The sequence below is a fragment of the Poromitra crassiceps genome (assembly GCF_964638095.1).
Source record: "Poromitra crassiceps genome assembly, chromosome: 1".
NCBI lineage: Eukaryota > Metazoa > Chordata > Actinopteri > Beryciformes > Melamphaidae > Poromitra > Poromitra crassiceps.
In genome coordinates this window covers 106,659,656-106,671,344 of record NC_139623.1, presented here as the reverse complement: position 1 = coordinate 106,671,344, position 11,689 = coordinate 106,659,656, and the positions used below count along the sequence as shown (strand labels likewise).

At 45.2% G+C, this 11,689-nt stretch overlaps 1 protein-coding gene across 1 annotated transcript in view; it reads right to left on the bottom strand.

Annotated features, from left to right (window-relative positions):
- Positions 1 to 6,554: 6,554 nt before the first annotated feature.
- lrch2 (leucine-rich repeats and calponin homology (CH) domain containing 2) overlaps positions 6,555 to 11,689 on the bottom strand; it is a gene marked incomplete at its 5' end in the record, with an annotated part of 78,641 nt that continues 73,506 nt past the window's right edge. Inside the window, one exon of the mRNA XM_083642951.1 lies at positions 6,555 to 6,731. Coding sequence (XP_083499077.1) covers positions 6,612 to 6,731 — 120 coding nt within the window. The 3' untranslated portion in view covers positions 6,555 to 6,611. The remainder of the gene's footprint in view (positions 6,732 to 11,689) is intronic.

The window sequence follows — 11,689 nt, the reverse complement described above, 5'->3', positions numbered from 1 at the left end:
GTTTTGGTTTGAGCCAAATGTCATTAGCCCATTTTTCTTTATAGTCAAGAAATAACCTATGTTTAATATAGCGAACACTACAACGTAAACTGTTTCTGAAAATAAATTGCTGGTCAGCTTCCCTGAACACAGCATTCATATCATTACACCATGGATAGTTACTGTATGTGCTTTATCCCAGTTAAAAACTTGTTTTGCTACTCTACTCTCTGGCATATTCAATAAACGGTTCCACAATCTTAACATTTCCTTTTTTGTTTGTTTAAAAGGCTCCCAACCCATATCCCCTTGAAAAGCCAACACAGGTGCAAATTTATGTACGCCCAGAAAACATCGGATTGCGCGGTTTTGGATGGCATTCACCTTGGAAAATTCCTTACTTCCCCAAACTCCAGCTGCATAAAACAAAACTGGTGACACACATGCATCATAAAGCTTTGAAAATGTAGCATAACCAAGAATTTGACAAGTTTTCACTTTACTTATTACTGAACCCAGGTCTCTACCAGCAGTGTCGGCCAACACACTAACCTCTTCAAATGTTTTTTTTTTTTTAATCAAAAGTAAAATCCAGATATGTATATGAACTGGTATATGTCAATGACATAGCTCCAACATGAACATCAAAAGTGTTTCTCCTTGTACCTGATTTCCGGAAATAACTAATAATCTCAATTTTCTACTCCACAGATTAACAACATTTAACATAATCTGCAGTTCTTTCTCATTCCCTGCTAGGAGAATTATATCATCTGCGTACAACAAAACATTCAATTTCATATCACCCATTTGCAAACCAAGATTTTCCATTTTAATTTGTTGGGCTAAATCATTAATAAACAAAGCGAAGAGGGTAGGGGAAAGAACGTCACCCTGTTTGACCCCAAGTGGGGTAGAAAACCACCGTTTTCATATCGTTCACCTGCACACAGGCAACCGGGGATTTATATAAAGCTTTAATGGCTTCATAAAATTTTCCATCCACACCAGCTGAAATAAGTTTAAACTCCATTGAATCCCTGTCAACACAATCAAACGCTTTCTGAAAATCAATGAAACAAATAAAAGTGGATTTCCCCTCGGAAATCCTAGCTCTAATTACTGTATTCACAGAGTAAATATGATCTAAACAGGACCTGTGTTTTCTGAATCCCTTCTGCTCCTCCACAAGTATCTTTTCAACCTCTAGAAACTGAGACAGCCTGGTGTTTAAAATGTTAGAGTACAACTTATAAACCGTACTTAAAAGACTAATGCCTCTGTAGTTAATTGGGACTCTGGGGTCATGTTTGGATGATTTAGGAATTGGTTTAATGATTGATTTACACCAATCCAATGGAACAATACCATTGTCAAAAAGATACTTGGAAAAGACAAGTCAAAAACTGCAGCAACTTGGGAGCTTTTAAAACTTCATTAGAGAGACCCTCAATACCAGTTGCTTTACCAAATTTAGCATTTTTCAGAGCCTCTCGAACTTCCTCTAAGGTAACCTCATAATTCAAAAAAAGATTTGGAACATAATCTGCCTGGTCAGACTTCTCTTCCAATGTATTTTTTTTTAAATTTTCTATACTTGCTTGTCATGCAGAGGTGATGATCAGCGCCTCCCACGCAGCTTATCCTATAGCGCCCAGCTCTGCTGCGAGCACACTGTCAACCCTTATATATTGATATGCAAATTAGCATCTGGCTACTTCTTGGAAAAAAGACGGCAAGCTGTTGAAGCCAGTAGCCGACCTACGGCCCCTCCTTGAGTAATGACATCCCTATCCTCACATGTGTTGTGTGTCTCTGTGTGTGAAAACCCTTTAGGGGGAGTGGGTGTTTCCCTTTCCTTGGAAGTTGCTGCTTTGGAACATCATCCTCTTCATGTCTCATGCTCATATCACATTCTGTGTGCATTCTTCAAGCTCTGCCTTGGTGTTGTGCAAACTGAACCCTGATTAAATCACTTATTACCTTCATTATGGTAGAAAACCTACAAAATTAGGTACAACAACAGATGAAAATGAATTCAACTCCCTGTCATTCTGATCAGGTTACAGTATGACAGGAGCCCCTCAAGGATGAAGATCTCCCCTTCTTTTCACATTAAATGCAAAATTTGATTGCAGACATCAGTACAAACATTTACCATGATCAAGTTTGATACAGCCATACTCAGTTGACAGACAAACGATTCAGACATCTAGCCTATGTACATGTACAGTAGGCTATAAGTCTGACATACAGTATAACCTGATGTAAAAAAAAGAAAGAAAAAGAACAAAAGAAAGAAATTAACTTCAATCCTAGGTCTGTTGGTGATCACAGCCCAGTTCGAATCAATGGGGACTGGCACTTTGATTTTACAATGGGCACATCAAGTGGAGGATGTTTGCTCACAAATCAGTCAGTGTGTCTGCATTTTCAGCAAAGGCTCACTAATCTATTGACACAGTAGACAGAGTAATCAAATCTAATTATGAGAGTTGACATATTTCGTCAGTAAAAAGGCAGTCGTGTCAAATTAACAGACATTATGGAGTCATCCACTGGACAGAGCAGAACTGGACAGAGACATAGAGACACAGAGTTGTAAAGAACTTGACTTTATTTATTTTTTGTTAACCTTGTTTGATCTTTTTTTTTTTAAAGAAACTCCCTGGATTTTTTTTTTTTACAGATGATATGTACAGCGGTTGGGCATAAGTCGCTCAGTAATTTTGCATGCAGCTCACTTTGTTTTTAAATACAAAAAGCGTATGTACATACATCAGAATGTTTCTCGGCAGTGTCGTGACTCGTGTGTACACATGGTATTGTTTCCTTTGATGACATGAACAGTCAAGCTGTTAAAACGCAAATTGAGGATAGGAACTTGCAGGGGGGATTTGTTTTGTCACTTAAACACACTATTACAAAAATGTAAGAATAAGTTAAATTATCAGGTAGCAAATGCCAGTTTGACTCAATTATATTACAAAACACTCTAGGGTTATATTTCCTAACAACTCAGTGACTCAAACAGTGGGCAAAATGATGTCTTAGTAGACATTTTTGTACGTCCAAAAAGTTTTGGTTGCAGGTGCGTCAAAGGAGTGACGGAAAGGAAGAAAGCCCTCCTCACTGTTCTTGCTCAGCAACCCATGAATCTGTTTTGGTCCTCAGTTAACTGGCTGGCAGCAGACAGTCTTCTCTCTCTTACAGCCTATTTTCTATTCTAATCTGTGCATCAGAATGACAGAATCCTGCATAATTGGATAGCACTATTCTTGAGGTAATACAATGTGTTGGAAAACCCCCACAGAGGCAAACACATTCATTCATATTTCATTTCAACATCAGTAATGACCTTTTATCAAAATAAATTTAAAGTGGGACACAAGGTTGAATGAAGGCTTGGCATTTGCTGTAAAACATACAGTATAATGGGGCATCCAGGTAGTGTAGCGGTAGATTCCCTGCCTACCAACACGAGGGTCGCAGGTTCGTGCCCAGTGTTGCCTCCAGCTTGGTCGGGCGTCCATGCAGGCAGGATTGGCTGTGTCTGCTGGTGGGAAGCCAGATTGAGGGTATGTGTCCTGGTTGGTCGGTCGGTCGGTCGGGGGGGGCCTGGTCGGGGCGGAAGGGAACTGGTGGGAATAGCGTGATCCTCCCACGAGCTACGTCCTGCCGGTGAAGCTCCCCGCTGTCAGGTGAAAAGAAGCGGCTCGCAACTGCGCATGTGTCGGAGGAAGCATGGTTCTAGTCTACGGCTCTCCCCAGATCAACAGAGGGTGGATCAGCGACCGGGGCAGCAGGGGGAAATTGGCCAAGTACAATTGGGGAGAAAATGGGGGGGAAATCAGAAAAAAACATATAATCAATCTGTGCATAATCTATAATTTGGTGGAACATTATTGCACAGAATGTTGAGTTAGCCTTGAGGAAAGGTACTGCAGGAACAGCTTGTGTGTGATTTTCTTCAGCTAGTCTTGATGTGACGTGTTGAAGTCAAAGCTTGTTGACAGTTCCACAGGAATCCAAGAAAGCCTGGAATGTTGCCTTAGGTGTTTGACAGTCAAAATGATGATTGGTCCATGTCATTTTCATGGCAGATAATGTGTAAGAATGTGATGTGCAAGTAAAGAGCCGTTGTCTTAATGTTCCATGGCACACAGGTGAGCTATGACAAGGTGTTCCATGGCACACAGGTGAGATATGACAAGGTGTTCCATGTCACACAGGTGAGCTATGACAAGGTGTTCCATGTCACACAGGTGAGATATGACAAGGTGTTCCATGTCACACAGGTGAGCTATGACAAGGTGTTCCATGTCACACAGGTGAGATATGACAAGGTGTTCCATGTCACACAGGTGAGATATGACAAGGTGTTCCATGTCACACAGGTGAGATATGACAAGGTGTTCCATGGCACACAGGTGAGCTATGACAAGGTGTTCCATGGCACACAGGTGAGCTATGACAAGGTGTTCCATGGCACACAGGTGAGATATGACAAGGTGTTCCATAGCACACAGGTGAGATATGACAAGGTGTTCCATGGCACACAGGTGAGATATGACAAGGTGTTCCATGGCACACAGGTGAGATATGACAAGGTGCCATAGGTGAGATAAGAATAAAGCGTGAGAAAATGGGTGTGTGTGTGTGTGGGGGGGGGGGTCATATCTGGCGACAGTTATACCAGATACAAACAAAGATTGCTCTACAAATAGTCATAAATAGTCATAGCTCAGATTTCAGGATGTACAATACCAAAGCATTATTCACTCATAACCGAGGCATTGGACATTTGAGGGTGGAGTTCAGCAGTAATAGCATGTGCGTGAGTGATTTGACATGATAGGCATGAAAGAGAGTCATGACAAATGAACAAAATAATTACCAAAAGAATAGCATGAAAGAAGCATCAGAGGTATGAGTCACGCCCGAGGAGATTCAGTGGTACCACCTTTTAAAGGATGATCAGGGTTGAGACACACACAAAGCAACAACACATAAATAAAAAAAACAAATATAAAACAAATTAATAAATACATAAATAATTGAATCTCCCTGATATAATATATTGTATAAGCAATGATAGCAGGGTGGGCTGGGAGTTAGACAGGCCACGCCATGAGTGGAAGGTTTGAAGGCTTCCGACCCATCCGCCTCACATTGGCATACAAACACATTGGAGTTCAATGTCTGTCTGTGTCTGGGGGGGGAGAGCCCATTTGTCACAGTGAATTCAAGAATGAAAGCCTGTGCACTGATGTACAATGAAAGATGCTCATGACCAACATCAAGATGCTCATGACCAACATCAAGATGCTCATGACCACCGTGCTTTTGTCCAGTGCTCAAATGGCCACAGCTACTGTAACGCACAACTTGTCATAGTGGTCAAATGTTGCCTCTATCGGTGACTGGAGGTTCTGACGCGGTAACAAAGGGACATTTGATCCATAATTATTCAGTATTATGATGCTGCGCGTGATCCGCAGCAGCTCGAACAGACCAAAATCACACCCAAATGAGAGGCAGGAACAGGCAGAACGATCTCTAGCGTAACTCGACCTCGCGTGAGACAATATACACCCAAATCCTACTTATCATGCTGTTTTCTGCTTTTGTTGTTTAGAAGTAAGCTTGCCTTTGCTAGTACTGGTAGCTGTGGTTACACAAATGCAATATTTGGCAATAACTGAATGCGCCACATTGATCAGTTTTGGCTGCTGCTCCCTACTAAGAAAGGAAAAAGATGTACAGCATGTGATAACAGAATGCTCTTATAAAAATAAGAAAATGTTCATGGGAAAAAATATATTCCAAAGGAAAAAACAATGAACAAACTCATGAGTTTAAGGCCCACTTGAATTCAGTCAGTGGTTTGTGGCTGACTGGCCAGCATGCAGCTCAGTTCTCTAAAGTAGTGAAAGAGTGAGTTACATGCCTTTTAATTCAAATCTCTCGTACAGCAGCATGGACAGTCTGTCAGCATTGGCACTAGCAGGCTCAATACTCACTGAACCTGGAGAGTGGCACGAGCAGGTCTTCTTCCGGACCCGTGTTTTAGTCCATCACTCCTCGGCAAATCCAAACTGTGCAGCTCAGGTAACACACAGTCACATTGGTATTGGTCCACACGCACGCACGCATGCACGCACGCACGCACACACACAGTATGACCCCAGTAACAAACAAGTTCAAATGTGATGGACAAGAGGTTGGTAGCAGCTGACATCATATAAGGAGATGGGAGTATTTTGTGCTCCTGTCTCCTGACTCCGTCAGGCGGAAGCAGACTCCCTGCTCCCGTAGCCGTGGGGCCTCACCCCTACAGGCTCTGTGGTCCCTGGTGATGGGGTGGGGGGGGGGGGGCCTCGCCCCTAGAGGCTCTGTGGTCCCTGGTGATGGGGTGGGGGGGGGCCTCACCCCTACAGGCTCTGTGGTCCCTGGTGATGGGGTGGGGGGGGGGGGGGGCTCACCCCTACAGGCTCTGTGGTCCCTGGTGATGGGGTGGGGGGGGGGCCTCACCCCTACAGGCTCTGTGGTCCCTGGTGATGGGGTGGGGGGGCGGGGGTGGGTGGGGGTGGCTGGATGACTGCGGCGCAGATGCAACATTCAGGCTGGTGTCAAACAGCTGACAGCTGCGTGGGCTTAGAAGGAGGCAGCTCCAGCAGAGCCTGGACGGTCACACCCACCTTCACCAGGCCACGCTCCTCCAGGATGTGGTGCGGCAGGCACAGCTTGTCCTGAATTGACAGAGTAATCATTTGTCAACACAACAGTCAGCTACCCAGAGAGTGAAGCCGAGTTCACACTAGACGCTACGGCAGCGTCCTTGGGACCCCATTCACCCGCACCACGCGAGGCGAGTATCGCTTTCTCAGTACTTCCTGGTCATATGGCCCATTTCAAAAACGTGGACAGCCCGGGTTGAGTCGGGGTTGAGTCGTACTAGTTTTGGTCCCTGCTCTGTTGAGGTTCCAGCGCTGTGGACCCGGTACCATACCGTGACGTGAAAACACTGCAGACGACTGATTGGTCAGGCAGAATCGTGTTTACTCTTATCTACTGACTGTCAATGCTGCATACCAGTTTAGTGGGGCTTACCTTCTCTTCTGTTATGTTATTTCCATCAGTCTTTTGTGTTGCTGCCTTCGGCTCTGGTGAAATAAAATCGATCTCCTTACTCAGCTTTAACATGGCGGTGGTTTTCAATTGTTTTGAGAGAGAAAAAATCCGCTCCTCAGGAAGCCCTTTGTAGTTGTGTGCAGCGTCGGCTCCGCTAGGCCGCAGGCGGGGTTTAGTTAAGCCGCGGTCTTGCCTGGTGAGTTGCCGCCGGGGTAGCGCAACCCCCATCCCTCACGCAGCGCATGCATGTGAGTTTGACTAACAACAAAGTGATATCCATTCTCCTGGCCGATTGTCACATTTGCCCATGTACACTGTAGGTCATTTAGAGGCACCAGTATTTCATAAACAGTTTAAAAGTTCTGTGTATGGATTTAATTGTAACGTTATATGTTATAGCCAACTTCGGCTATGGGCGGAGGGCAGATATGCGGTCGCTATGACGACCAGTTGTGGGCGGGGGCAGATCGAGCAGCGGTGGAAGCAAAACATCCATCGGGTCGAAACGAGTAGAGCCGAGTGGTGACGAGCTGTGCAGGGCTGTACAATGTGGTGGAAATGAGCCAATAGATAGCCCCCCGACCGTAGGCTAGATGGCTCAGGGAATGACAGACGAAATACTAGCTTTTCCATGCAGTATGAAGCTCAAAAGCTTTTTTCGTGGCCGTATGTCATATTGTTAAAGTAACGCAAGTTGTTTACTCTAGCTCAGTCATTCTCAACCTGGGGTATGCGTATGGAAGGATCCCTGGAATCTCAATGTTTTTTATGTGAAATAAACCCAACTTTAAAACATGTAGCCTATAGTAATACTATCAAAATACTAGGCTACTATTAATGAAAATAAGCTTGAGTTCAAATGTGATCCCCTGCAGCAGCTCAGTCTTATAGTGTGATAAGTGTGATCTCCTGAAGCAGCTCAGTCATATAGTGTGATAAGTGTGATCTCCTGAAGCAGCTCAGTCATATAGTGTGATAAGTGTGATCTCCTGAAGCAGCTCAGTCATATAGTGTGATAAGTGTGATCCCCTGCAGCAGCTCAGTCTTATAGTGTGATAAGTGTGATCTCCTGAAGCAGCTCAGTCTTATAGTGTGATAAGTGTGATCTCCTGAAGCAGCTCAGTCTTATAGTGTGATAAGTGTGATCTCCTGAAGCAGCTCAGTCATATAGTGTGATAAGTGTGATCCTCTGCAGCAGCTCAGTCATATAGTGTGATAAGTGTGATCCTCTGCAGCAGCTCAGTCTTATAGTGTGATAAGTGTGATGCCCTGCAGCAGCTCAGTCTTATAGTGTGATAAGTGTGATGCCCTGCAGCAGCTCAGTCTTATAGTGTGATAAGTGTGATCCCCTGCAGCAGCTCAGTCTTATAGTGTGATAAGTGTGATCCCCTGCAGCAGCTCAGTCTTATAGTGTGATAAGTGTGATGCCCTGCAGCAGCTCAGTCTTATAGTGTGATAAGTGTGATCCCCTGCAGCAGCTCAGTCTTATAGTGTGATAAGTGTGATCTCCTGCAGCAGCTCAGTCTTATAGTGTGATAAGTGTGATCTCCTGCAGCAGCTCAGTCTTATAGTGTGATAAGTGTGATCCCCTGCAGCAGCTCAGTCTTATAGTGTGATAAGTGTGATCCCCTGCAGCAGCTCAGTCTTATAGTGTGATAAGTGTGATCTCCTGCAGCAGCTCAGTCTTATAGTGTGATAAGTGTGATCAGTCATATAGTGTGATAAGTGTGATCTCCTGCAGCAGCTCAGTCTTATAGTGTGATAAGTGTGATCCCCTGCAGCAGCTCAGTCTTATAGTGTGATAAGTGTGATCTCCTGCAGCAGCTCAGTCTTATAGTGTGATAAGTGTGATCCCCTGCAGCAGCTCAGTCATATAGTGTGATAAGTGTGATCTCCTGCAGCAGCTCAGTCTAACGCTGGGGACATACCGGACGCGAAACTTGCGCGCATGCGCCGCGCAGCGCACCTCCGCGCAGAAGTCGCTTAAAAGTGTCCACACAGAGAGCGCAGCTCACTTTGCGCGCTCTGCTCGTCCGCTATATATTTTGCCCCAGATCTACTGTCTTCGTTATCATGGGTAGTAAATAACGACATAAATATATAAAGTAATATGTTTGGGATAACTGTTAATGGCTACCTTCGTTATAAAATGCAATTGCATCATATTTAACTCTGTTCTCCTCCCGTTTTCCCAGTGTGTGCTGTTGTAGAGAGAAGGCGAGTCCTAGCTCTCTACTTGTTGCTCTGCAGGCAACGAGCCCCTAGAAGCCGCTCCCCCTCTGCAACTGCTCTTTCTCTCTTTTCACACTTCCAAAGGGGCAATCAACAACGTAAATAAACATTATTTTACTTTGAAATTGGTTTTATTTGACGAATGTCCGGTTTCGGAGTTCCTGTCTGCCCTTAGCTGATCTGTTCAGCTTGACAGAGTCGCTCACGGGCGCAGACGGCCGCGCAGGAAAATAGAAATCCAGGCTGACCTGAATGGCCCTGAGCAGCCGCTGAGCTGAGCTGAGCGGCGCGCTGCGCGCTGTGCGCAATTCGGTGTGGACTGACAGATCTGTTAACATGGTGTCCTAATGAAAACTGGCTGAGCACAAGGTCGCAAATGGTCGCGCCGCGCAGCTTACGTGCAGGAGACGCGTGCGGTGTGTTTTCACCGTTATACAGTAGTGTGATAAGTGTGATCCCCTGCAGCAGCTCAGTCTTAGTGTGATAAGTGTGATCCCCTGCAGCAGCTCAGTCTTATAAGCCCTTTTCCCACATGCGTACCGGAAAATTACCTGTAAGTCAATATCGGACATTTCCCTGAATTTCCCTTCACACCTTAGCGTGCGCATATGGGAATCTAGTCGTCAAATAGCCGGTATGTTGGGGGGCGGGGGAGGGGGGAGCTTATTTGGGGGGTCGGCAAAACTTCACTCAGTCCTCCGTACTTCGCCTGACACAGGACAGACACAGCGAGAATGGCAGAGGCTTGCAAGGCAAGCTGCCCAATGCTTGTAGCCTATGTATGTAGAGAAAGCAAATGCCCAAGCGAAATGTGGAAGTAGTTTGCTTTGATGTGCGCGAATGATTAGATGATGCACTTTGAAGAAGTTGGGATCCGTGTCTGAGAGAAATAGTTGCTGGTTCAATGTTTATCCGTTCACCTGCGTCGCGTTGAAGCACTTTTTACAGACTGGCTTCGTTTGATGTGTCCGGGGTTGCCTTCGGAAATCAGCAAGCTGACATACTGCTCTTATTAGGCTATCACAAGATAATTTCGCCAGTTTGCTTTAATGTGCGCGAATGATTAGATTATGCCCGCTGGAACATTAAGCAACGTGTGTAGGCTACACTTCGCCCATGATTGAAGGACCGCTGTCGCGGAAAATGACTGGACCCGTTTCCACTTGCGTCCCCTTAAGAGCATACCGCTCTTCTGACTGGCTCGAAACTGGTCAAATGTCGGGGACGACGGGGTCGTGCTTATACCGGCACGGCGCCTTTCCCACTTGCAGGCATTAGACCACGTTCCGGTCATTTTGCGGTACAAAGCGCATGTGGGAAAAGGGCTATAGTGTGATAAGTGTGATCCCCTGAAGCAGCTCAGTTTTAGTGTGATAAGGGACCGTTCGTTATTTAGGGAAGGGTCCACTGGAGGAAAATAGTCATCTTGTTTTAAATTTAGTCTGGGGGAGGGTACACTCTCTTTAATTTGAGTCCAGGGGAGGGGTATACAATTTTGATTCGATAAAAATATATAAACTTTTTTTGTGTGTGTAATGTTTGCTTTTCGGACTTCAACAACTACTGAGTTGCTTCATTTACACACATTTCACAGATTTTCCTGTCCAAACTGTTTGGTATGTCCCGGTGCATTGTTTCTCTTTGGCGGTCCTATCTGTCGATCTTTGTGCTTGGCCTATCCAGACAGTAGGCGTGTACAGTATCTGCAGCAGCTCAGTCTTAAGCCCCTTTTAGACTGGCCAAAAATCCCACTAATATCCACAAACTAGTGGCATTTTCTTCAGTCTAAAAGTTTCCAAGCCGGGCCGTTTAGCCGATAGAGCGACCCTGCAAGTGAGGTGGGTTTTTACGCAGCGGCTCTGCTCCGGCTGGCGATATAAATCTTGGCGGTGGTCCAACCCGTGATTTTCCGTGAGTTGCCGCCCCTTTTCCAGCGTGAGTCAATGAGATTCAGTTGTTCCCACAGGCTGAAATTCGACTTTCTTGCCGAGAGAGAAGTGTCTCCCGTCGTCATGCACGAGTGCACCCCACAAAGCTCACGAGCCCAGCAGCCCCAGGCGCATAGACTGTGTCAAGTCAGACAGAATGTAAGTAGGTGGTCCGCTTTAGCTCTTTCAAAATAAAGCCCTCGTTGTAACGTTCACATTTTGAGTAATGCTTTACAGCTTAACTATTATGTAATTTTAACATCAAAACGAGTATTTTGATACTCGTCTTACAGTGTGATAAGTGTGATCCCTTGCAGCAGCTCAGTCATAGTGTGAACAGCGACTGATTGTACTTTTTGTGTGGGCAGTCTTATAAATAAGGGGAGATTATGAATTGTCATTGTACCCCCCCCCCC